This window comes from Pleurodeles waltl, chromosome 2_1, assembly GCF_031143425.1.
Source record: "Pleurodeles waltl isolate 20211129_DDA chromosome 2_1, aPleWal1.hap1.20221129, whole genome shotgun sequence".
Classification (NCBI taxonomy): domain Eukaryota; kingdom Metazoa; phylum Chordata; class Amphibia; order Caudata; family Salamandridae; genus Pleurodeles; species Pleurodeles waltl.
The window spans coordinates 26,276,362-26,303,282 of NC_090438.1; the positions used below are offsets into that span (position 1 = coordinate 26,276,362).

A 26,921-nucleotide genomic window follows, 5' to 3' on the forward strand; every position below is an offset into this window, starting at 1 on the left:
ATGTGATTTGGTGAAATTGGTCACTAGCCTGTTAGTGACAATTTGGAAAGCAGAGAGAGCATAACCACTGAGGTTCTGGTTAGCAGAGCCTCAGTGAGACAGTTAGTCATCACACAGGGAACACATACAGGGCACACTTATGAGCACCTGGGCCCTGGCTGGCAGGGTCCCAGTGACACATACACTAAAACAACATACATACAGTGAAATATGGGGGTAACATGCCAGGCAAGATGGTACTTTCCTACACAACCCCCCCCCCCCAAACGAAGGACAATAAGACCAGCCATGACCTGATGAGTCTTCATTGTCTAAGTGGAAATATCTGGAGAGTCCATCTGCATTGGAGTGGGTACTCCCAGGTCTATGTTCCACTGTATAGGCCATTCCTTGTAGAGATATGGACCACCTCAACAATTTAGGGTTTTCACCTTTCATTTTATTTAGCCAAAGTAGAGGTTTGTGGTCTGTCTGAACAATGAAGTGAGTGCCAAACAGGTATGGCCTCAACTTCTTCAGTGCCCAGACCACAGCAAAGGCCTCCCTCTCTATGGCAGACCAACGCTTTTCTCTAGGGGTCAACCTCCTGCTGATAAAAGCAACAGGTTGATCCTGGCCCTCAGAATTGAGTTGTGATAAGACTGCCCCTACCCCTAATTCAGATGCATCAGTTTGAACAATGAATTTCTTGGAGTAACATGGGCTTTTTGGGACAGGTGCAGTGCACATGGCCTGTTTCAGCTCCTCAAAAGCTTTCTGACAGCTAGCTGTCCACAATACCTTTTTAGGCATTTTCTTGGAGATGAGGTCATTAAGTGGGGCTGCAATGGAGCCATAGTTCTTAATGAATCTCCTCTAATACCCAGTGAGGCCTAAGAAGGCTTTCACCTAGGTCTGAGTTGTAGGGGGAACCCAATCTATGATAGTTTGAATTTTCCCCTGAAGTGGTGCAATCTGTTCTCCACCTACCAGGTGTCCCAGATAAACCACTTTCCCCTGCCCTATCTGGCACTTTGAAGCCTTGATAGTGAGGCTTGCCTTTTGCAGGGCCTCCAAAACTTTCCATAGGTGGACCAGGTGATCATCCCAGGTTGAGCTAAAGACAGCTATATTGTCCAGATATGCTGCACTAAAAGACTCCAACCCCTGCAGGACTGTATTCACCAACCTCTGAAAAGTGGCAGGTGCATTTTTCAAACCAAAGGGCATTACTGTGAATTGATAGTGCCCTCCAATAGTCGAAAATTCAGTTTTTGCTTTAGCATCCTCTGATAACTTGATCTGCCAATACCCTGCAGTCAAATCAAAGGTGCTTTGATACTTGGCAGATGCCAGTGTATCTATGAGCTCATCTGCCCTGGGTATAGGGTGAGCATCAGTTTTAGTTACCTGGTTGAGACCTCTGTAATCTACACAAAACCTCGTCTCTCTTTTCCCATCTTTAGAGTGAGGCTTTGGTACAAGCACCACAGGAGAGTCCCATGGGCTTTCAGAGTGTTCAACCACTCCCAGTTCAAGCATTTTCTGAACCGCTTGTTTTATGCCGTCCCTGACATGGTCAGGCTGCCTATAGATCTTACTTTTGACAGGCATGCTGTCTCCAGTATCTATAGTGTGCTCACACCAAGAAGTGGTGCCTGGCACAGTAGAAAAGAGTTCAGAAAACTGACCCAGGAGATTTATGCAGTTGTCTTTGTGCTCAGCAGTAAGACAGTCTTCCAAAAGTGCACCTTCCACTAGAGCATCTTGTTCTGTGGAAGAGAAGAGATCAGGGAGAGGGTCACTCTATTCTTCCTGTCCTTCATCTGTTGCCATGAGCAGGGTGAGATCAGCCCTGTCATAGTAGGGTTTTAGGCGATTGACATGGAGCACCCTAAGGGGACTCCTGGCAGTGCCCAAGTCAACCAAGTAGGTGACTTCTCCCTTCTTTTCAACAATGATGTGGGGTCCACTCCATTTGTCTTGGAGTGCTCTTGGGGCCACAGGCTCCAAGACCCACACCTTCTGTCCTGGTTGGTACTGAATCAGAACAGCCTTCTGGTCATGCCATTGCTTTTGGAGCTCTTGGCTGGCCTGAAGGTTTTTACTGTACTTTTTCATGTACTCAGCCATTCTGGATCTTGGGCCGAGTACATAGTCCACTATGTCTTGCTTAGGAGCTTTTAAAGGTTGTTTCCAACCCTCCTTTACAAGTGTTAGAGGACCTCTTACAGGGTGCCCAAATAGGAGTTCAAATGGGCTGAAACCCACTCTTTTCTGGGGTACCTCCCTGTAAGCAAAAAGGAGGCAAGGTAACAGGACATCCCATCTACTCCTGAGTTTTTCAGGGAGTCCCATTATCATTCCTTTGAGAGTTTTATTAAACCTCTCTACCAGTCCATTTGTTTGTGGATGATAAGGTGTGGTGAATTTGTATGTTACACCACATTCCTTCCACATGGCCTTCAAGTATGCAGACATAAAGTTGCTACCTCTGTCTGATACAACCTCTTTTGGGAAACCCACCCTGGAAAAGATTCCCAGGAGGGCTTTTGCCACTGCAGGTGCTGTAGTGGTCCTTAGAGGAATTGCTTCAGGATATCTTGTGGCATGTTCCACTATCACCAAGATAAACCTATTGCCTGAAGCAGTAGAAGGGTCAAGGGGGCCAACTATGTCAACCCCTACCCTTTCAAAGGGAACCCCAACCACAGGCAGTGGAATAAGGGGACCCTTTGTTGTGCCACCAGTCTTGCCACTGGCTTGGCAGGTCACACAGGACTTACAAAAGTATTTTGTGTCCTCTGACATCCTAGGCCAATGAAACAGGGGGACAAGCCTTTCCCATGTTTTAATTTGACCCAAATGTCCAGCCAAGGGAATGTTGTGTGCCAGAGTTAGGAGGAACTCTCTGTATTGCAGGGGAATGACCAATCTCCTGGCTGCTCCAGGTTTCGGGTCCCTTGCCTCTGTATACAAGAGGTTGTCCTCCCAGTAAACTCTATGTGAGTCACTGACATCCCCATTTTGCTGTTTGACAGCTTGCTGTTCTAGACCCTCTAATGTGGGACAGGATTGCTGTGCCACACTCAGCTCCTCCCTGGCAAGCCCCCCTCCACCCAAAAGCTCAGCAGTGTCTGCTGCCAGCTCCTCTGGTGAAGGTTCTGCACAGGGGGGAAATTCTTCTTTCTCAGAAGTAGAATCATCTGTAGAGGGAGGGATAGTGGGTAGGGATTTACCCTTACTAACCCTAGCTTTAGGGAGCACTTGGTCCATTGTTCCAGGATCCAAGTCACCCTGTCCTTTTTGCTTTTTGGCCTGAGCCCTTGTCAAAGCAAAAATATGCCCAGGAATGCCCAGCATTGCTGCATGAGCCTCCAACTCCACTTCTGCCCAAGCTGATGTCTCTAAATCGTTCCCTAGTAGACAGTCTACAGGTAAATCTGAGGCAACCACAACTTTCTTTGGACCAGTAACCCCCCCCCCCCCCAGTTGAGATTCACAACAGCTATGGGATGGCTAAGAGTGTTGTTATGAGCGTCTGTCACTTGGTACTGGTGACCAAGTAGGTGTTGTTCAGGGTGTACCAGTTTCTCTATTACCATGGTAACACTGGCACCTGTGTTCCTGTAGGCCTCATCCTCAACACCATTTATTAGGGGAAGTTGCTTGTACTTATCCATATTAAGGGGACAAGCAACCAAGGTGGCCAAATCAATGGCACCTTCAGAGACTAGCACAGCCTCTGTGGTCTCCCTAACAAGACCAACCCCAACTAAATTACCAAAAGTGAGCCCAGCTACTCCCTTGGATTGGCTATTAGTAGGTTTGCTCCCACCACCACTGCTATTACTAGGGGCACTAGAGGTTGCAGTAGGTGTTGTGGTAGTGGGAGGCTTGGTGCTTTTCTTTGGACAACTGGCATCAGTTGTCCAATGGCCTTTTACTTTACATAAATAGCACCATGGTTTCTTTACCTGATTAGAAGAGGATTTGGACCCACCACCCCCACCAGAGTGTTTTTGTGGGCCTGATGAAGACTCATTTTTAGATTTGTCCCTACCCTTGTCTGAAGACTTACCATCCTTCTTCTTGCCATCCTTGTCACCCCCTGTATGAACTTTTCTGTTCACTCTTGTTCTGACCCATTTGTCTGCCTTCTTTCCCAATTCTTGGGGAGAGGTCAGATCTGAGTCCACTAGATATTGGTGTAACAAATCAGACACACAGTTATTCAGAATATGCTCTCTCAGGATTAGATTGTACAGGCTTTCATAGTCAGAAACTTTACTGCCATGTAACCACCCCTCCAAGGCCTTCACTGAATAGTCAACAAAGTCTACTCAGTCTTGTGAGGACTCTTTTCTGGTTTCTCTGAACTTAATCCTGTATTGTTCAGTGGTTAAGCCAAATCCATCCAAGAGTGCATACTTCAAAACTGTAAAATTATTGGCATCACTTTCCTTCACAGTAAGGAGCCTATCCCTACCCTTTCCACTGAAAGATAGCCATAGTATAGCAGCCCACTGCCTTTGAGGGACCCCCTGTACCACCCAGGCCCTCTCAAGTGCAGCAAACCACGTGTTAATGTCATCCCCCTCCTTGTAAGGGGGAACTATCTTATGCAAATTCCTAGAATCATGCTCTTTCACAGGATTGCTATCAGGAATACTGCTGCTGCCACCATGGGGTCCAAACCCCAACCTCTGTCTCTCTTTTTCTAAGTCTAGGGATTCCCTGTTGTGAGAAGGTAGCCTCTTTCTAGCCTTGTTACCCCCACTTTTGGCCTGTTTGTGAGTGTATGTCAGGGTGTTTGTCACTGTTTTCACTGTCTCACTGGGATCCTGATAGCCAGGCCTCAGTGCTCATAGTGAAAACACCATGTTTTCAGTATGGTTGTTATGTGTCACTGGGATCCTGCTAGTCAGGACCTCAGTGCTCATAGGTTTGTGGCCTATATGTATGTGTCACTGGGACCCTGTCACACAGGGCCCCAGTGCTCATAGGTGTGCATGTATATGTTCCCTGTGTGGTGCCTAACTGTCTCACTGAGGCTCTGCTAACCAGAACCTCAGTGGTTATGCTCTCTCATTACTTTCAAATTGTCACTAACAGGCTAGTGACCAATTTTACCAATTTACATTGGCTTACTGGAACACCCTTATAATTCCCTAGTATATGGTACTGAGGTACCCAGGGTATTGGGGTTCCAGGAGATCCCTATGGGCTGCAGCATTTCTTTTGCCACCCATAGGGAGCTCTGACAATTCTTACACCGGCCTGCCACTGCAGCCTGAGTGAAATAACGTCCACGTTATTTCACAGCCATTTTACACTGCACTTAAGTAACTTATAAGTCACCTATATGTCTAACCTTTACCTGGTAAAGGTTAGGTGCAAAGTTACTTAGTGTGAGGGCACCCTGGCACTACCCAAGGTGCCCCCACATTGTTCAGAGCCAATTCCCTGAACTTTGTGAGTGCGGGGACACCATTACACGCGTGCACTACTTATAGGTCACTACCTATGTGTAGCTTCACCATGGTAACTCCGAATATGGCCATGTAACATGTCTATGATCATGGAATTGCCCCCTCTATACCATCCTGGCATAGTTGGCACAATCCCATGATCCCAGTGGTCTGTAGCACAGACCCTGGTACTGCCAAACTGCCCTTCCTGGGGTTCCACTGCAGCTGCTGCTGCTGCCAACCCCTCAGACAGGCAGCTGCCCTCCTGGGGTCCAGCCAGGCCTGGCCCAGGATGGCAGAACAAAGAACTTCCTCTGAGAGAGGGTGTGACACCCTCTCCCTTTGGAAAATGGTGTGAAGGCAGGGGAGGAGTAGCCTCCCCCAGCCTCTGGAAATGCTTTGTTGGGCACAGAGGTGCCCAATTCTGCATAAGCCAGTCTACACCGGTTCAGGGACCCCTTAGCCCCTGCTCTGGCGCGAAACTGGACAAAGGAAAGGGGAGTGACCACTCCCCTGACCTGCACCTCCCCTGGGAGGTGTCCAGAGCTCCTCCAGTGTGCTCCAGACCTCTGCCATCTTGGAAACAGAGGTGCTGCTGGCACACTGGACTGCTCTGAGTGGCCAGTGCCACCAGGTGACGTCAGAGACTCCTGCTGATAGGCTCCTTCAGGTGTTAGTAGCCTATCCTCTCTCCTAGGTAGCCAAACCCTCTTTTCTGGCTATTTAGGGTCTCTGTCTCTGGGGAAACTTGAGATAACGAATGCATGAGCTCAGCCGAGTTCCTCTGCATCTCCCTCTTCACCTTCTGATAAGGAATCGACCGCTGACCGCGCTGGAAGCCTGCAAACCTGCAACATAGTAGCAAAGACGACTACTGCAACTCTGTAACGCTGATCCTGCCGCCTTCTCGACTGTTTTCCTGCTTGTGCATGCTGTGGGGGTAGTCTGCCTCCTCTCTGCACCAGAAGCTCCGAAGAAATCTCCCGTGGGTCGACGGAATCTTCCCCCTGCAACCGCAGGCACCAAAAAGCTGCATTACCGATCCCTTGGGTCTCCTCTCAGCACGACGAGCGAGGTCCCTCGAATCCAGCGACGCTGTCCAAGTGACCCCCACAGTCCAGTGACTCTTCAGCCCAAGTTTGGTGGAGGTAAGTCCTTGCCTCACCTCGCTGGGCTGCATTGCTGGGAACCGCGACTTTGCAAGCTACTCCGGCCCCTGTGCACTTCCGGCGGAAATCCTTCGTGCACAGCCAAGCCTGGGTCCACGGCACTCTAACCTGCATTGCACGACTTTCTAAGTTGGTCTCCGGCGACGTGGGACTCCTTTGTGCAACTTCGGCGAGCACCGTTTCACACATCCTCGTAGTGCCTGTTTCTGGCACTTCTCCGGGTGCTAACTGCTTCAGTGAGGGCTCTTTGTCTTGCTCGACGTCCCGTCTCTCTGCAGGTCCAATTTGCGACCTCCTGGTCCCTCCTGGGCCCCAGCAGCGTCCAAAAACGCCAAACGCACGATTTGCGTGTAGCAAGGCTTGTTGGCGTCCATTCGGCAGGAAAACACTTCTGCACGACTCTCCAAGGCGTGGGGGATCCATCCTCCAAAGGGGAAGTCTCTAGCCCTTGTCGTTCCTGCAGTATTTACAGTTCTTCAGCCTAGTAAGAGCTTCTTTGCACCAACCGCTGGCATTTCGTGGGCATCTGCCCATCTCCGAGTTGCTTGTGACTTTTGGACTTGGTCCCCTTGTTCCACAGGTACCCTCAGTCAGGAATCCATCGTTGTTGCATTGCTGATTTGTGTTTTCCTTGCATTTTCCCTCTAACACGACTATTTTGTCCTTAGGGGAACTTTAGTGCACTTTGCACTCACTTTTCAGGGTCTTGGGGAGGGTTATTTTGCTAACTCTCACTATTTTCTAATAGTCCCAGCGACCCTCTACAAGGTCACATAGGTTTGGGGTCCATTCGTGGTTCGCATTCCACTTCTGGAGTATATGGTTTGTGTTGCCCCTATCCCTATGTTTCCCCATTGCATCCTATTGTAACTATACATTGTTTGCACTGTTTTCTAAGGCTATACTGCATATTTTTGCTATTGTGTATATATACCTTGTGTATATTTCCTATCCTCTCACTGAGGGTACACTCTAAGATACTTTGGCATATTGTCATAAAAATAAAGTACCTTTATTTTTAGTATAACTGTGTATTGTGTTTTCTTATGATATTGTGCATATGACACTAAGTGGTACTGTAGTAGCTTCACACGTCTCCTAGTTCAGCCTAAGCTGCTCTGCTAAGCTACCATTATCTATCAGCCTAAGCTGCTAGACACCCTATACACTAATAAGGGATAACTGGGCCTGGTGCAAGGTGCAAGTACCCCTTGGTACTCACTACAAGCCAGTCCAGCCTCCTACACCTGTCTAGAGCCAGCTGTTTCTGTTTAAGCTTCAGCCTGGACTCTTCCACTCTCAATCTATTGAGTTCCCTTTCTAGCATTCTGTCATCAGAGTGGGTGGGTTGGGAATGCTTTGACACAGAAGAATGATGTGAATGAACAGAGAGAGACCTTTCCCTAACAGTTGGCACCCTAGCAACGGGGCCTGCAGGAACAAAAATATCCCTACTGTGATGGGAGCTTCCATTACTACCAGCTATTCTAGGTGGTCTGTTAAGGGGCAGGTTAGGAAGGGCACCCCCTAGCACTCTTACTGGGGGCTCCCCTGAGTCAGAGTGTGAGATATCACCTGACTTCTCAATTGAAGTGCCAGCTAAGGCCTTATCATTTTCAAGAAGCATGTTAGACAATAATTCTCTAGAGGGGTTCTTTCCTACCACTAAACATCTATCAATGCAGAGACTCCTTAGGGTCTTAAAGTTAAGGTGGTCATAAGCTGTGCTGACCAAATTAAGATGAATTCCTACATCAGACATGATAGAAAAGGTTTAGGGACAGATAAAAGAGAGACAAAGTTTCAGGACTTTTTAAGGAAACAGAAAAAAAACTTTAAAAACTTTTTGAAACTTTTTAGAATGTTTGGGAGTACTTTTCAGCGCATAGCAGATAGTGTAAGAGAAGAAAAGCAAAACTTTTTGGTTAGGTGTACATACACTGAACTTGTTTTGTATATTATTCTCTTATGAAAAGTACAAAATGACAAAGTGGTAAGTAGTTGCAAGTACTTATCCCACCGCTGCACAACCAATGTAGGAGGCTGGCCTGGCTTGTAGTGGGTACCAAGGGGTACTTACACTCTGTACCAGGTCCAGTTATCCCTTATTAGTGTAGAAGAGGTGTTTCCAGCAGCTAAGGCTGATAGAAGGTAGCTATGGAAAAAAGAAACACAAGGGTAGTAAGGGTGAAAGATGCTGCACTTCTAGGCAGTAAAACAATAATTTTTAACAGGTATATAAGAAAAAGCAAAGTTTGGTGCTTCCTGGCCCAGTGCCCTACTACCCAGAAGGCACCAAAACGGGTATCAGAGTACCCAAGGACAAAACTGGAACAGTGGAAGTGCTATGGAAATGAAAGAGGGACCAAAAAGTTGGGTATAGTGGGCAGTGTGGCAGCCATCTTGGGTGTATGGAAGGGAAGTCCGTGTAACAAGAATAAGATTAATTAAAAACAAAAAAACAGGCGAGGAGCTAGTACGGAAGTGACCATCTTGTAATGGTGTAAGGCACAGGGTAACAGCCTAGACCATAGGCAATCAAAAACAGCCGTAAGTAGAGAAAAAGACCGGGGAAACATAAAGAGATTGTGGCCGGATGATGGACAGTTTCCCAGATCATTTTCACCTACTTTAGCCCACATAGCTGAGTATTATCTACCACTCTGGCCGGACGGCCCAGGTATGAGTTACTGACCTTGGCTCCCATGGGCCCTTTTCCCTTCCTGTTTCTCAGTTACCTACTTACTATGTACTGTTCTGTATCTCCCTTTTGGTGTTCTTACTCACCCATATGCCTGGTCTCTCTCAGTTCTGCTCTACTCTCGTACTTATCACACTTCACCTCACAGTCTCTGTATACGCTATTTACATTTTAAATGTAAACTGTCCGATACTTTGGTTCTCAATATTAATCGCATGGTCACGTTGACTCACTTTATCTGATGTGTGTTTTTTAATTGGGGTCCCTCTCACATATTTTTGCTTGCCATGTTCACTCAAATGCTTACTTACTCAAGCTCCTACACTGATCACCGGTCACTGGTTTCTGGTTTTGGAATCTTTTCTACATGGTCACCAATGAGTCCACTATTGATTCCAAGCATATATATATACCAATTGTTGCTTTCATTACTATTTTTTGCAGCCTTGATGAAGTCACCTGTGTGACGAAACAAGTGTTGGCTGTTTATCTATGATGGTACTATGATCTCTAACACCCACGAATAAAGGCATCATCTACTAACAAGACTCAAGACTTTTCTTCAACCTCATACTTCCTCTAACCTACAACACACCATCAGGGATTTTCATCCTTGCCACATTATTGGACAATATATTCTGTGTGCTTTGGCCAAATTGTTCCAGAAGGTAGCTATAGCAGAGCAGCTTAGGCTGAACTAGGAGACATGCAAAGCTCCTACTATACCACTGGTGTCATATGCACAATATCATAAGAAAACACAATACACAGATATACTAAAAATAAAGGTACTTTATTTTTATGACAATATGCCAAAGTATCTCAGTGAGTACCCTCAGTATGAGGATGTCAAATATACAAAAGATATGTGTATACAATACCAAAAATATGCAGTAATAGCAAAAGGAAGTAATGCAAGCAATGTAAAGTTATAGTAGATTGCAATAAGAGCACATAGGTATAGGGGCAACACAAACCATATACTACAAAAGTGGAATACGAACCACGAATGGACCCCAAAGCTATGTGAGCTTGTAGAGGGTCACTTGGGGCTGTAAGAAAACAGTCAGGGTTAGAAAAATAGCCCACCCCAAGACCCTGAAACGTAGGTGTAAAGTGCATCTATATTCCCCAGAGAGCACAGAAGTCGTGATAGGGGAATTCTGCAAGGAAGACCAACACCAGCAATGCAACAAAAGTGGATTTCCAGACGAGAGTACCTGTGGAACAAGGGGACCAAGTCCAAGAGTCACGACAAAGTCGAGAGTTAGCAGATGCCCAGGAAATGCCAGCTGAGGGTGCAAAGGAGCTTCCACTGGATGGAAGAAGCTGTGGATTCTGTAAGAACGAAGAGGGCTAGAAACTTCCCCTTTGGAGGATGGATGTCCCACGTCGTGTAGAAGCTTGCAGAGGTGTTCCCACACAGAAAGACTGCAAACAAGCCTTGCTAGCTGCAAGGGTCGCGGTTAGGGTTTTTGGATGCTGCTGTGGCCCAGGAGGGACCAGGATGTCGCCACTTGGGTGAGGAGACAGAGGGGGCACCCAGCAAGTCAGGGAGCCCTCACAGAAGCAGGCAGCACCCGCAGAAGTACTGGAACAGGCACTTGGAAGAGGAGTGAACCGGAGTCCACCCGAAGTCAGAAAAGGGAGTCCCACAACGCCAGAGGACAACTCAGGAGATTGTGCACTGCAGGTTAGAGTGTCGGGACCCAGGCTTGGCTGTGCATGAAGGAAATCCTGGAAGAGTGCACAGGAGCCGGAGCAGCTGCAAATCACGCAGTACCCAGCAATGCAGTCTAGGGTGGGGAGGCAAGGACTTACCTCCACCAAACTTGGACTGAAGAGTCACTGGACTGTGGGAGTCACTTGGACAGAGTTGCTGAGTTCCAGGAACCACGCTCGTCATGCTGAGAGGGAACCCAGAGGACCGGTGATGCAGTCTTTTGTTGCCTGCGGTTGCAGGGGGAGGATTCCGTCATCCCACGGGAGATTTCTTCAGAGCTCCTGGTGCAGAGAGGAGGCAGGCTCCCCCCACAGCATGCACCACCAGGAAACAGTCGAGAAGGCGGCAGGAGAAGCAATACAAGGTTGCAGTAGTTGTCTTTGCTACTTTGTTGCGGTTTTGCAGGCGTCCTGAGCAGTCAGCGGTCGATCCTTTGGCAGAAGGTGAAGAGAGAGATGCAGAGGATCTCTGATGAGCTCTTGCATTCGGTATCTAAAGAATTCCCCAAAGCAGAGACCCTAAATAGCCAGAAAAGGAGGTTTGGCTACCTAGGAAGGAGGATAGGCTAGCAACACAGGTAAGAGCCTATCAGAAGGAGTCTCTGACGTCACCTGCTGGCACTGGCCACTCAGAGCAGTCCAGTGTGCCAGCAGGACCTCTGTTTGCAAGATGGCAGAGGTCTGGAGCACACTGGAGGAACTCTGGGAACCTCCCCTGAGAGGTGCAGGTCCGGGGAGTGGTCACTCCCCTTTCCTTTGTCCAGTTTCGCACCAGAGCAGGGCTGGGGGATCCCTGAACTGTTGTAGACTGTCTTATGCAGAGATGGGCATCATCTGTGCCCATCAAAGCATTTCCAGAGGCTGGGTGAGGCTACTCCTCCCCAGCCCTGACACCTTTTTCCAAAGGGAGAGGGTGTAACACCCTCTCTCTGAGAAAGTCCTTTGTTCTGCCTTCCTGGGCCAGGCCTGGCTGGACCCCAGGAGGGCAGAAACCTGTCTTAGGGGTGGCAGCAGCAGCAGCAGCAGCTGCAGTGAAACCCCAGGAAAGGCAGTTTGGCTGTACCCGGGTCTGTGCTTGAGACTCAGGGGATCATGGAATTGTCTCCCCAATGCCAGAATGGCATTGGGGTGACAATTCCATGATCTTAGAAATGTTATATGGCCATGTTCGGAGTTACCATTGTGATGCTATATATAGGTAGTGACCTATGTATAGTGCACGCGTGAAATGGTGTACCCGCACTCACAAAGTCCGGAGAATTTGCCCTGAACGATGTTGGGGCACCTTGGCTAGTGCCAGGGTGCCCACACACTAAGTAACTTAGCACCCAACCTTCACCAGGTGAAGGTTAGACATATAGGTGACTTATTAGTTACTTAAGTGCAGTGGTAAATGGCTGTGAAATAACGTGGACGTTATTTCACTCAGGCTGCAGTGGCAGGCCTGTGTAAGAATTGTCAGAGCTCCCTATGGGTGGCAAAAGAAATGCTGCAGCCCATAGGGATCTCCTGGAACCTCAATACCCTGGGTACCTCAGTACCATATACTAGGGAATTATAAGGGTGTTCCAGTATGCCAATGTGAATTGGTGAAATTGGTCACTAGCCTGTTAGTGACAATTTAGAAAGCAGAGAGAGCATAACCACTGAGGTTCTGGTTAGCAGAGCCTCAGTGAGACAGTTAGTCATCACACAGGGAACACATACAGGGCACACTTATGAGCACTGGGGCCCTGGCTGGCAGGGTCCCAGTGACACATACACTAAAACAACATATATACAGTGAAATATAGGGGTAACATGCCAGACAAGATGGTACTTTCCTACATCTACTTACCAAAGTTGTCACTACACTTTACTGACTCCATATTTAAATTCTAATTGGCACACTGGACTCCCTTTATAAGTCACTAGTATATGGCACCTAGGTACCCATTGCATTGGTGTGCCATGAGATCCTTATGGGCTGCAGCAATTATTTTGCCACCCATAAGGAGCTCATACAAACCTTTTATCAGGACTGCCACTGCAGCCCGAGTGAAATCGTGCCCACACTATTTCACAGTCATTTTCACTTCACTAAGGTAACTTATAAGTCACCTATATGTCTAACCTTCATTTACTGAAGGCTAGGTGCAAAGGTACTGTGTGAGGGCACCCTTGCACTAGCAAAGGTGACCCCCACGTTCTCCAGGGACAATTCCCCAGACTTCGTGAGTGCGGGGATACCATTATACGTGTGCACTACATAAATGTCAATATATATATGTAGCTTCACAATGGTAACTCTGAATATGGTGATGTGAGGTGTCTAAGATCATGGAATTGTCCCCCCATTCCAAACCTGGTATTGGGGGGCCTATCCCATGCTCCCTGGGGGCTCCACCATGGACCCCCAGTACTGGCAAACCAGCTCTCTGAGGTTTCCACTGCAGCCCCAGCTGCTGCCACCTCACAGACAGGTTTCTGCCCTCCTTTGAACTGAGTAGCTCAATCCCAGGAAGGCGTAACAATGCATTTCCTTTGGGAGGATGGTGTTACACCCTCTCTGTTTGGATATAGGTGTTACAGGCTTGAGAGGGGTAGCCTCCCAGAGCTTCTGGAAATGCTTTGAAGGGCACAGATGGTGTCCTCCTTGCATACATCAGTCTACATCAGTTCAGTGACCCCCAGTCCCAGCTCTGGTGCAAAACTGGACACAGGAAGTGGGAGTGACCACTCCCCTGTCCATCACCACCCCTGGGGTGGTGCCCAGAGCTTCTCCAGAGTGTCCCTGCCATTAACCATCTTGGATTCCAAGGTGTTGGGACCCTCTGGAGACCTCTGAGTGGCCAGTGTCAGCAGGTGACGTCAGAGACCCCTCCTGAGAGGTGCATACCTGAGTAGAGAGCCAATCCCCCTCTGAGGGCTATTTAGGGTCTCTCCTCTGGGTGTTTTCTCAGATTCGGTTAATAAGATTCCTTCAGGACTCCTCTGCATCGTCTGCTTCAGCTTCTGACCGTCGGATCAACCACAGACTGCTCCAGGAACTGCTGCAACTGCAACAAAGTATCCAGAACTACTCATGTGACCTGCAACTTTAGTTCCAGTCAGCTTTTGCAACAGTTTCCAAGGTGTGCACGCTCTGAGGACTGCCTGTCTTCATCTTGCACCAGAAGAAACAAAGGAATGTCCTGTGGTGTGACGGAGTCACTACCCTGCTTCTGCAGGCACCCTTCTGAGATGACAACCGGTACTCAGGGACTCCTCTCCTGATGACGAGCGTGCTCCCTGGAACACAGGTGGTGTACCGAAGTGGCCCAGACTGTCCAAAGGTCCAGCTGTCCAAATTTGGTGGAGGTAAGAGCTTGTATCCCCGTGCTGCTACAGTACCCCTGTGCACTGCATCTTCTGCAGCTCCTTGGTCTTCTGTGCACTTCTTCCAAGAATCCTTTCTGCACAGCATAGCCCAGGTCCCAGTACTCCAAACTGTGATGCAAAGCTCCCTGAGTTGTTCTCCGGAGGCTTGGGACCCTCCAGTGTAGTGCTGCGATGACCGCACTTTGCATCTTCTTTGTCTCCATGTTCTTGGCCTCCCGTGGGTGCTGCCTGGTCTTCTGAGAGCTCTCTGAAGTGCTGAGAGCCCCCTCTGTCTCCTCAGTCCTAGTTGAGACCCCCGGGTCCCTCCTGGGTCCAGGCAGCCCCTTTTTGATGCAAACTGTGTACTTCCTTGACCCAAGGCTTGTTGGCGGAATCCAGCATCCAAACAGCCTGCATTCAACAACTCGATGTGGTACATCACCTGCACCAAGAAGGAACCTGCAGCTATCTTCTTTGGTGCTCTTCTGTACTTTTCTTCTTTCCGGAGAATCCACTTTTGCACCATCTACTAGGTTGGCAGGGGCTCCTGTCCTTCCTGGGGCCTTTTCGACTTCTGGATTTGGTCTCCTCTCTCCACAGGTCTTTTAGTCCAGGAATCCATTTTTTGTTGCTTGCAGTCTTGCTTGGTTCTTGCAAAATCTCTTATCACAACTTTTAGTGTGCCCTAAGGAAACTTGCTGTACTTTACGCCTGCTTTCCTGGGCTCTAGGGTGGGATACTTTACTTACTATTGGTGTTTTCCTACACTCCCAGCGCCCCTCCACAACCTACACTTGCCTAGGGGAGAATTCGTTATTCGTATTCCACTATTTTAGTATATGGTTTGTGTTGCCTCTAGGCCCATTGCAATCTATTGTATTCTCTACTGTTTGCACTATTCTATGACTGTTTACTTACCTGATTTTGGTTCCTGGTGTATATATTGTGTATAATACTTACCTCCAGAAGAAGTATTGTTTCTAAGATATTTTTGGCCTTGTGTCACTAAAATAATGTACCTTTATTTTTGGTAACACTAAGTATTGTCTTTTATTGTGCATGTGTAACTATAGTGGTATTTCAGGAGCTTTGCATGTCTCCTAGTTCAACCGAAGCTGCTCTGCTACAGCTACCTCTAGACAGCCTAAGCTGCTAGAACACTGTCTACATTTCACTAATAAGGGACAATTGGACTTGGTATAAGGTGTAACTACCTTAGGTACCCACTACAAACCAGGCCAGCCTCCTGCACCTGTCAGGAAGTAAAAGGTACAGTCTCCGTGGTCCGTCCTGGTATCTTCCCAGTAGTAACCCTCTGTGCTACTTTATGACGAGTCAGAACTGTCACTAGACAAATCCCGATCCCTCTCCAACAGGAACATTAATCCTCAAAGTGATCTTGCATTTGTATTGTGGCCTGAAAACTGGCATGCACAAAGGAACTCTGCACTGGGTGCTTTTAAACCCATAGTTTATTTCTAAACCCAGCACCCCTTCTGCCCCCAAGGTCAGCACCATGTTCAGCTTCTCTGGTCACGTCACCCTAGAGCTGGCCCTCATTTGTCCCCTCAAATACATGCAGGAATCAGCTCAGTTTATTACCAAAGAAATTGAAACAATCTTTTCTAACAGTCTTGAATACAATCACGTCCCAGCACATTGAAAAGAAGCAATAGTGCCTCCATTGCTAAAGAAACCTTACATATGCCCATCATTCCCAAGCAACCTCTGACCTTTGTCCATTTTTCCATTTTTATCTAAAGTTCCTGAAAAAATTGCATTTTTTCAACTGCAGGAATATGTGAAATCAAACTACTTACTGGACTGTAATCAGACTAGCTTGTGAACTGGCCACTCCACTGAGCTGGTTGGGCTCACAGTGTTAGAGCAGTGAGAAGGACCCTATTAAACTTGACCTGGTGGAAGAATGACTTCCACCTTCATGGATCACCAGTCTACCCTCTGAGTTCTCCTCCAAACTAAGGGAGACTAGGGCATGATATATCTCCTGCCCCTGGGGACTACCTACCCCTAAGGCCATATTGACCACCCCTTTAGAGGTCCCACAAGTGGGGGGGTTTCTTAAGATAGACAGAGTCCTCCTGCTTGTGAACAATCAAAGCAGTATGGTTAGAAATGGGGTGCTCTGGGCCACAAGCCATGAGAACCTCCGACCTTCTTCTCAGAAGGTGCAGAGAAGCTTTTTTCTTCCCCCTTTGTTTGAAACGTGTCTGTCTCTCTTGATCTCCCCCTCTTTTGGGGGGAACCTGAACCAACTATCCTTGGCATCACCCCAGATACATTCTTGGACACTCTGGTGCTGACCCAGGGGTCTGCCTCCGTAGCAAGCTGCCTGGGGTCAACAAGCTTGCCATGCACTAGATGCTGGGGCAGTTTTGTGAAACTGATATTAATCATGTGCTCTCTCAAGAGTAAGTTGAGCAATCCAACATAATCATTAACCTTGCTGACCCTCACCCAGCCCTTTATTGCCTTGCTGGAGTAATCTTAGAAATCCACCCAGGACTGGTTTGGGATTTTGTAGCTATCCCTTAACCTCTGCTGCTATTACTCAGGGGTCTGCCCAAGTTAAGAAACAAGGGTGGCTTTTATTGGGGCATACTTGGCATGGCCCTCTATATCAAGTGTAAGAAGATTTTTTTGTGGGGCTGAGCAACTATTTCACACACCTTGTGCTTAAGTTTATGGTATCTTTTCCCAACATCTTCTATGTCTCTGGACATGATGACATAGCATTTACATTCATTGTAATTTGGTCCTACAGTCTGGTCCTCATTTTAGGAGGTGATTTCATGATTATATCACCCATCAAATAGTACACAGTTCTTGTGTCCATTTGAGATCCTATAAATAGAATCTTTGAAATAACAACTTTGACAAATAGCCAGTCCACTGCCAACTTTGTTGTATTTCTAGGTGATTTAAATAATCTACATAATGAAATTGTTCCTTTGTAGGGACTTCAGTAACACAATCCTTACTTATGCATCTCAGGGCAATCCCAGAGAAAGGAGGATAATTGATCATTTACTGCTGCAAAGGATACAGTGTGAATTTGACATGTAGTATTGTCGCGTAGGCTCTCATTATTCTAATGAGACTACTGGATTTTGAGCAGCAAGATCGTCCACGGTGTGGGAGACTGAGTCTAAACCACAGTTGGTGACACCTGTCGCTTCAAATCCGGGTTTTGCTCCGGCTAACTAGCAGTGCCTCGTCTCTCCCGAAAGGTAGAGATGATTGGGCAGCCGAGCACATGACATATCATACTTCTCAGGGAAGTCGTGGTCACTCAGGTCGCATCCGGATCTCTTATTCGCAGTTCAGTCTCATATATAAATAACAATGAAAGCAGGATGAGTTATAAAGACTGGTTTAATAAAACGACTGCATTTTACCTTTACCGAAGCGTGAGCTGCGAATAAACAGAATGACACAACATGACAATATTAAAATGGTGATGATGAGAGTGAAGCATAAGAATAACACTGTCATATTGCCACCAGAATCGATGGACTATTTTCTATCTGAGTAATAATTTGAGCACAGCATGTTAGGCTCTAATTCGGCCTTTCAGGTTCCCCCGGGAGGACATCGACCCTCATACCTGTGCAAAAGCCTACAGTCTGCGTTAGCATCTGCTGCGAAGCATTCAGCAATCAGCATACAGTCATGGTCCCCTGGCTGGAATCTCCCTCTTAACGTGTAATGGGACTAGGAAGTGTTTTTATAATAACACAGCTAATGTTCTAAGAAAATGTCCCTATGTAAGGATGTGTATTTTATATGAATGTTGGAGACTAAACTTTTACCACGTTCACCGGCAATGTACCAAACTGAAGCCTTGACTGAAGCACAAAGTGATCAAGAATGTCTTGTTTGAGAACACAGTGTTGGGCTAAGCAAAACAGTTAGATAGAAGAAATTAAAACAAGACCGTAAAACTGGTTATTGTAAAAATAACAATGCGAATCCAAATAAAATATATCTAGGTCAAAGTGCACAGTGGCCTAATGTATTAAACTAACGTGCATGGAGCTATAGCTAAAATGGCTACACAACAGTATCAAAACACATTTTTGCTATTTTTGTTTTGTATTGTAATGATTTTAATTCATTTTAGTATGAAAAATGTATATCCTAAGAAGCATAAATTAAAATGCCCCCCCACCCCACATGTTTCAGGTGCTTTAGCATGGCGGGTAAATAAGTAGAGTCTTCCAATGTATCTCTTTATATACTTGTAGTATGAATTAAAACAACTTTACCAGCTCGTGACAACATGAGCAACAATGATTTAGGAGACCTACAGTACTTTTTAACATACCCATATCAGTTGGTACAGAAGGTATAAAACAGCTGATTTCTTTGGCTTATCTGGATTGACAAACATTCTGGAGCGACCATTCTTGCCATAGGTTTTGCATTCCCCCACAACTTCACCCAGGTAAAGATGATATTCATAACAACAGGAGCAGGTCCGCTGGTGAAGTCTCCAGCGACTTTCCACTAATGGTTGTGAGGATTCTGGATGCTCTGACACCTATAGTAAGAAGTCGGGTGTAGTGCATGGATTCACATTGGCTCCTGGGCATTGTCCGAACCATTGCCAGTAACATCCACAGATGAAGGGTATATAAGGACTGTGAAGAGGCACTTGCTCTATTGAACTCCTGGCCAAGCAGAAGGACCTGAAGACTGTGCTGTTGCAGGTGGTTTGAGTTCTAAAAGAGGCCGAGAGCACCAAGCTCAGACACTTTGAGGAGAGAGCTTCTTTGGGGAAGAGAATGTCACCATACTCTGCACTTTGACAGTAAAACATCAGCACTTCTGATATCCCTGTTGTTAGAAATGGGGTCTCTGGTTGGCAGTCAGTATGTACTCTGTCTAAGCAGGGACCCTCACTCTAGTCAGGATAAGGAAGATACACACCTAGGATAACCCCTGCTCACCTCCTTTTTAGCTTGGCACATGCAGTCAGGCTTATCTCAAAGGCCAGGTGTAAAGTATTTTAAAACTGAACAAACAGACACTGCAGTGGCAGGTCTGAGCTATGTTTACAAAGCTACTCCTGTGGGTGGCACAATCAGTGCTGCTGGCCCACTTGTAGCATGTGATTTACAGGCCATGTGCACCTCTAGTGCACTTTACTAATGACTTACTAGTAGATCAAATATGTCAATCATCGAAAAACCAATTCTACATACAGTTTACACAGAGAACACTTGCTCTTTAGCACTGGTCAGCAGTGGTAAAACGCCTAGGTGTACCAAAGTCCAGCACACAGTCAAAACATAGGAAGCAGAGGCAAAAAAGACAGGGGAATCCACATCACGGATGGCAGGTCTAACATCTGACCTCTTGCATACATGCACAATATGTTTCCTGGGTGGTTTGCCACTGGTCTGACACAATAAACTAAAAAGTAGGATGTGACATGTATATCCTCATAAAAATCAGTTCAATTAACTATTGGTAACACCTTCCTTAGTGAGGAAGACTGCAAATTGATAAATAAAGACAAGCGCTGCTGGCTGGTTGGTGATGCCCCAGCCCAGGGCTGGCTGTATGGTGGTGTGACCAGTGTAGCCACACCTGCTGCTGACCTGGGGGGGGCTATTTTTATAAATAACATAAGGTTTACAAGCATATTCCGCAGAGTTTCCTGTGTATCCAGTAGATTTCAGGCAACAATAAAAATGTCAAGATAACTCGGGTGATTACAGTTCCTGCTGGAGAGAGATCAGAGTTTCTGTGGTTTAGACCAAATATTTATTTCCACTATTTCTTCACTGCCGGCGGTAAGGAAGGATAGCCTGTTGGACCTGCCATGTCTTGGACTACATAGTACTCTCAGTGCATTATGTATTTAATGCTCTAACCATATCTAATGCATGAATGCACAAACAATGAAGATAATGGTACTAAGAACCTAAAACACAGAAAGCAGTTTTTCAATGGAGGTGCCCTTGATGATGGCAGTGTGCATGTGTGGATGATCCAGGACTTGTTCTCTTAGCAACTCCATCAATCTCACTTTGATTACTCTCTTATTATTTTTGTCAGAACTTAAATTTTTTCATATTGGATAGCTTTTCTTTCTCTGGTTGGAAGAAGAATGGAAAGCAGCTATGCTGTAGGTTTTTGAGTACAATAATGACTCACTACTCCATAATATTTGTTTCTATGTGTATTTTGAGGCATATTTATGTTGGGGGTAGCGTTGCTCTTGCACCTCGCAATGTGGTGCACGTGTGACACAAGGCCAAAATGCGATTTATGAAGCCTCACAAGGCTACCTTGCGTTGCCCTGAGTGGCTTCATAAACCTAGAGTAAAACAAAACAGCATAAATCAATGCTTTACATTACTCTGCCCCAGGGAGGTGTTCTACAGATGTCGTGTGGGCGTATTTTGATCCCAGATTTACCAAAAGTGTCAGACATGGGAATGTGCCAAAAACCTATGCCTCCCCATGTGAGAAGTAACAAGGAGAACTATCTTAATTTTTTTACTCTTTGCATGTGTGCTGCATTCTGTGGCACACATAGAACGATGAAAATGTCTCAGGGGATAGTTTTTTAGCAGGAAGGTGCCTATTCCTGCACAAGACAATCCTGCTTACAACTCAGGCACCCTTGCACCTTGGATGCCCGCTTTGGTGCTAGCCTGCCAAAATGGTGCCAGCACAAGTATATTGGCAACAATTCTCCATATTCTTTTAAATATAGCACATTCCTGCCCTTTCCCTGTGGCACAACACAGCAAGGTGACTTGCTACGCTGCACAGCATCACTTGGTCATAAATATAGCCCGAATTATGCTTTGACAGCAGCTTCTAAAGCCACAGTTTATCAGACTGAGCTTTAGAAGGCATTTGAAAGGGAAAGATCCTAATTTGGTAAAATGTTTAGTGAGGTATATTGATTATGTAAAGAAACTAGTTCTGTGTTTGATGGATTAAACTATTTTTGGGGAAATTCATTTATAAATTGAATTGTCACCTGGCCGTGAGACTCATAGATGTTTTAATTTCTATCTTTGGGCCGCAAAATTATTTTTATTGACTATGCAAATTTATTTAATCTATACGTCTTTCTAGTCAGATTTCTATAAATAACAACTAGGTATAAGTACTGCATGAGATTTATGTTTAGATTTATGACATTCAACAAAACAGCGCAGATAAAACCCCATTTTCAATATTTTTTCCACTAGCAAAGGTAATTTTAGACAATCCTCTTGCATTTCTTTGCACAGTGTACATGCATGTAGATGGGTATTGCAGTGTTTTTGGTCATCTGGGCCGGCTTTAGCCGGCTCTAGTGCGACAGTCTTTTTTTCCCCTCCATTGCCTCCTCCTCGGATTCCCTCACTCTTTCCCAGTAAAAGGTCCCCTCATCTCTCCATAGCCCCTCTCCCTCATAAATTTAAGTAGTTTTAAAGTGGCGGTAAAGGGTGATTTTACTAATCCACTCAGATCTGTTCTTTGCAGCAGACACATTAACCCTCTACGCTACCTTATGGCGAGTCAAAACTGCCTCTAGACAAACCTCCATCCCTCTCTCTCTGTAGCAGGAACATTAATCACATGAGTTATCTTTACATTTTTATTGCTGACTGAAAGCTGGACCCACAAAAATCTCTGCAATAAGTGGTTTTAAATAGTAAGTTATTGCTAAACACAGCGCCCCACATGAGGTCAGTGCCCCCCTCCAGATCAGCGCCTAGTGTGGTCGCACCAGTCGTACCCCCTAAAGCGGGCCCTGAAGCTTATAGAGGATGAGGAACAGCAGGTATTCAGCAGTATGGGAAGTCACTCGTACTTCTTTGAAGTCATTCCCCAGAGTGACCAGGCCAGATCCCTTCTGCTGCCAATTTGTGGATTAACTGACATCATTGCATTGATCGGGCAGTGTTTGCCCTTCCTCTCTGATGGGCACAACACAAGTTCTTGAAATGGAGACGATCGTATATATAATTGAAGTTTTTCCTCATTATTCCTGTCATAATTGATTCTTAACAATGCATAACAATTACAATCAACAGACGGTTCAAAGAAGGTACTCATGTCGATAAATGGGTATCACATCACTGAGCTTATCTGCTGCCAACAGACATGAATAGTACATACCTGATGAGTAGATTTTGATTAAATTAGAAATCATCTGAGTAATGGTATCATCAAAAAAGGTAGATTCGGGAGTGAGATAAATCTCCCCAATCTTTCGTGGATCATAAAACCTTTCATAGAGTTCCTTTAGGTCGATAGATGAGGCCATTTCCCCTGGTGTAGGTTTCTCCTGTTCTCATTCAGTGTTACGTGCACTCCTGCTTTAAAGCCAGAAATCTAACTTTTAAATGCTCTTCAAGCAGAGGATTCTCTGTTTACATCTGTGACCTATTTCAGCTTCAACACAATTTCACCTTTATCTGTAAAGTCAACGGCCCGAGGCTGATCATATTTTTAACCTATGGCTGCTCGTGAACGTTTACTGTTTCCAAGTACAACTCTCCCAAACATGATGGGGAACCTTACGCAGCATGTATACCTCTCACATGTCAAGCAGGGTGTGAACAAACACCTGTTCTTTGCCTGACGTAAGGGAAAGCATTGAATGGGTTCCTTTCTTACAAAGCTTAAACATGTACAATTAGCTGGTCCTTCCAGGTTGGCAAATCCTGACCACTCCCAGAAATCCTCGTCCCTCATTAGGAGTGTCCTCTTAAATCAAGTGGGACCTGTAACTGTAAATATTAGCCCCTTCAGAATTATGAGATCTACTGGAACTCAGCAGATCAGTTTACTTTCACCTGGAAATTTAAGTTGCTGTGAGTGCTCAAAATCTCAACTTGAAACTCTGCTGAGAAATGAGGACATACAAGCTGTAAATAGGTATTACAGGCTTTGGAGGGGTAGCCTACTCAAGCCACTGGCAATATTTTGAAGGGCACTTTTGGTGCCCTTCTTGTATAAACCAGTCAACATCAGTTCAGGGACCCCAAGTCCCTGCTCTGCAGTGAAACTGGACAAAGGAAAGGGGAGGGACAGGGAGTGAAAGGGGTGGTGCTCAGAGCTCCTCCAGAGTGTCCTTGGGTTTGTCCAGTTTGCATTCAAGATTAGCAGGGAATTCTGGGAGCATCTGAGTGGCCACTGCTAGCAGGTGACATCAGAGCCCCCTCCTGATAGGTGGTTACCCAGCTAGGTGGCCAATCCCACTTTCAGGGCTATTTAGGGTCTCTTTCTTGGATGGTTCCTCAGATTCAGTTTGCAAGACTCCAGCAGGAATCCTCTGCAACCTCCACTTTGACTTCTGACCTGAAAAAACTGCATCTGGACTCTTCAGGACCCTACATGCTGCAACAAAGAAGCAAGACACCTCCTGCAACATTGTATCTCCAGCTCCTTCTAGCAACTGCAACATTTCCCAAGTTGTGCATCCTCTGAGGACAGCCCGTCTTCAGCCTGCATCAGAAGGAAGAAGGAATCTCCCTTGGGGTGAAGGAGTCACTCCCCTTCTTCTGCAGGAAGGTTGTAACGACGACCAGCTGCATGGATCCCCTCTCCTGCTGAGTTGCGTGGATCCTGCATCATGGGTGGTAGACTGAAGTGGTCCCGACAGTCCTCTCTTCCTGCTGTCCAACTTGGGTGGAGGTAAGCCCTTAACTGCCCACGCAGGACAGTACCCCCATGCACCCCATACTTTGCAGCTGCCAAGGCTTGTTGGCATTCTTTCCACAAGATCTTCAGGCATCTTGAAGCTTCAGACCCCAGCACTCCTTCCTATGATTCACAGCTCTCTGAGTTGATCAACAGCAGCGTGGTAGCCTTTCTAGTACTGCTGGATGGGCCTCTTCTGCGACTCTTCTGTCCCCATCCTGTGGGACCCCTGTGGGTGCTGCCTGGGCTTCTGTGGGCTCTCTGTGTCGCTGAGGGCCTTCTCTGACTCCCTCTCCTGGGTGGAGTTCACCTGGTCCTTCCTGGTCCCCGGCAGCTCCATTTTCTGCTAACAGTGAGTTTTGCATCTGCCAAGGCTTGTTGGCAGAACCCAAAGATGTGAACCAGACAGCAATCCTCCTTCCGGCATGGGACATCACCTGCATCCTTCAGGAACCCGACTTCACCTTCTTGGGTGCAGTGCTAACTCTTCTTCTTCACCAGTGGTTCACTTCTTGCACCCTCCTCCTGGTGGGTAGGGGTTCCTCCCGGGACTCTCTTGTGCTTCTTGGACTTGGTCCCCTTTTTCCAAAGGTCCTTTGTCCAGGAATCCACTGTTGGTGTCTTGCAGTCTCTTCTGGGCTTTGCATAATTCTTCTTCTCTTCTCTGTGTGTGATCAGGGGAATTTCCAGTGATTTACTCCTGCTTTCCTGGTCGCTGGGATTGGTTGTGGTACTTACCTTTGGGCTTTCCTAGTAGTCCCAGCTCCTCTCTACACACTACACTTGCCTAGCTGGGGGACCGAGCTTCGCATTCCAGTTTTTTAGCATATGGTTTGTTCTCCCCAAGCCTATTTCTCTCTACTGTGTTTCACTAATTGCACTGTTTTCTAACTGCTTTTATGCCTATTTCTGCATACCGGTGTATATAATTTGTGTATTACTCACCTCTTAAGAGAGTACAGCCTCTATGGTGTTTTTGGTATTTGTGGCACCAAAATAAAGTACCTTTATTTTTGTAACACTGAGTGTTTTCTTTCATGAGTGTAAGTACTGTGAGTGACTACAGTGGTATGCACTAGCTTTGCATGTCTCCTAAATAAGCCTTGGCTGCTCATCCACAGCTACCTGTAGAGAGCATGGCTTCTAGACACTGACTACACTTCACTAATAAGGGATACCTGGTATGAGGTGTATGTACCATAGGTACCTACCACACACCAGGACAGTCTCCTAAACCAAAGGGAAGTGAAACTGTGCTCCCCCTATGTTTTCCCCCTATGTGTGTAATAAAGTGTCACTGCAGACAAAACAAACAGTAAATCACGCTGACTTTTGCTAGGAGTATACACAATCATTATAAGGCCAACACCAGGTCAACAGCTAATCTCCCTGCTGTGCCAGGCTACCAATGCACAGTTATTGGGCTGCACATGGCAGTAGTCGCACATGTGCAGCCCTCACACATATGTACACATGGGGGAACACATGTTCACGTGTAGCCAACCAAGTGTTCCTTGCCCTTGCTGTGTCACAACGTCCTTATCTTAAAATGTAGACACTGGCAGTAAACATGTGCACTCCATTTGCCATGGGATTACCTTGGGTGAGACAAACGTAGTGAGACTCACTCACAGTAAGAAGTTCAAAACGGAGTGATCAAAAAAGCTAAATAATCTAGGCACTCAGAATAGGTGGAGCCCAATTGCATCTCCAGTTTTTGCAGATAAAGTTTCTAAATTGAAATTACAGGTGAGAAGGGTTTCACTGCTGATAGTGATGAAGGTGAAACTGTGACAGTTTACAGATTAGCAACAAGTGGATCAAACAGTGTAGACTATGTCAGCATTGAGGATGAAGCATATGCATTTTGCAGTAAAACCCTAATTGACTCAGAGAATTCAGATACTGTTGGCTCTCCCATTCTTACCAGAGTTGGCATCGATGGTGTAGGCTTTGAGGACATGGCGGATGATCACTAATTGCATTGAAATATAATAGACATTGATGCAGTCTCATTGGCCTAAACACTTGTCTCATGGTAAAATGCAACTATTGGTCATTGCTCCAGTCAGAGAATTCAGATACTGTTAGCTATCGCATTCTTGATAAATGGTTTCAAAGCAGTTTATGCACCAAAAGGCAGGTCTCACTCTAGGAGTTCAATTTCACATATCTTTTTCATTACCTCTCCTCCGAGGTATGACAGGTTTATTTTTTGAGATTGTTGTCCAATTTGCTAGATGTTACCTCCATGTACATCATTGTTCATTCCGGCATTGTTTCTTTACCAGAGAGAAAATGAGAATTGCCCAATCAACTATCAGAAGTGTAGTTGTAACTCACCAAAACAGATTCAAAAACACAAACTGAAGGTGGAAGGGATGATTCTAGAAATAGTCTTAAAGTCAATATGACCGATCCAATTGTCTTGAAAATAAGGAGTGTGCATGTTGTATTTGTTGTGTGAAATCAGTTAAAAAGTGTTAGAAATTGTGTTTGTAGCATTTGTAGAATGTCAGATCAGACAATTTGCAATGCATACATTTCTGCCACAGAGGTTAAAGACACCTTTTTTTGTGTTAGGATTGCAACAAGCTGACTTAACTTATCAAAGTGCATTTTTGTCAATAGAACACTTTCAAACTATTTTTTTGGAGGATAGAATATAATACTGTAATATTTGTAATTGTAAACAGTTAACGTGCAAATGTCCCCAGAAGTGTCAACATCAGGACAGTGCTTATGCAAAGGCATATTTCATGCATTGTGTCCCTATGCAGTATGTTAACTTTTTGCATTGCAGAGCTTCTACCTTGAAAAGTCATGAATGCTGTTTGTAATTAATTGTTCATTTGCAAG

The 26,921-nt window shown here is 46.0% G+C and overlaps 1 protein-coding gene across 1 annotated transcript in view; it reads right to left on the minus strand.

The window, feature by feature from the left end:
- LOC138260443 (nicotinamide N-methyltransferase-like) overlaps positions 1-22,752 on the minus strand; it is a 217,340-nt gene extending 194,588 nt beyond the window's left edge. The window contains exon 1 of the mRNA XM_069208942.1: positions 22,536-22,752. Within this exon, the coding sequence (XP_069065043.1) occupies positions 22,536-22,683 (148 nt within the window). The 5' untranslated portion in view covers positions 22,684-22,752. The remainder of the gene's footprint in view (positions 1-22,535) is intronic.
- Between the last annotated feature and the right edge of the window lie 4,169 nt (positions 22,753-26,921).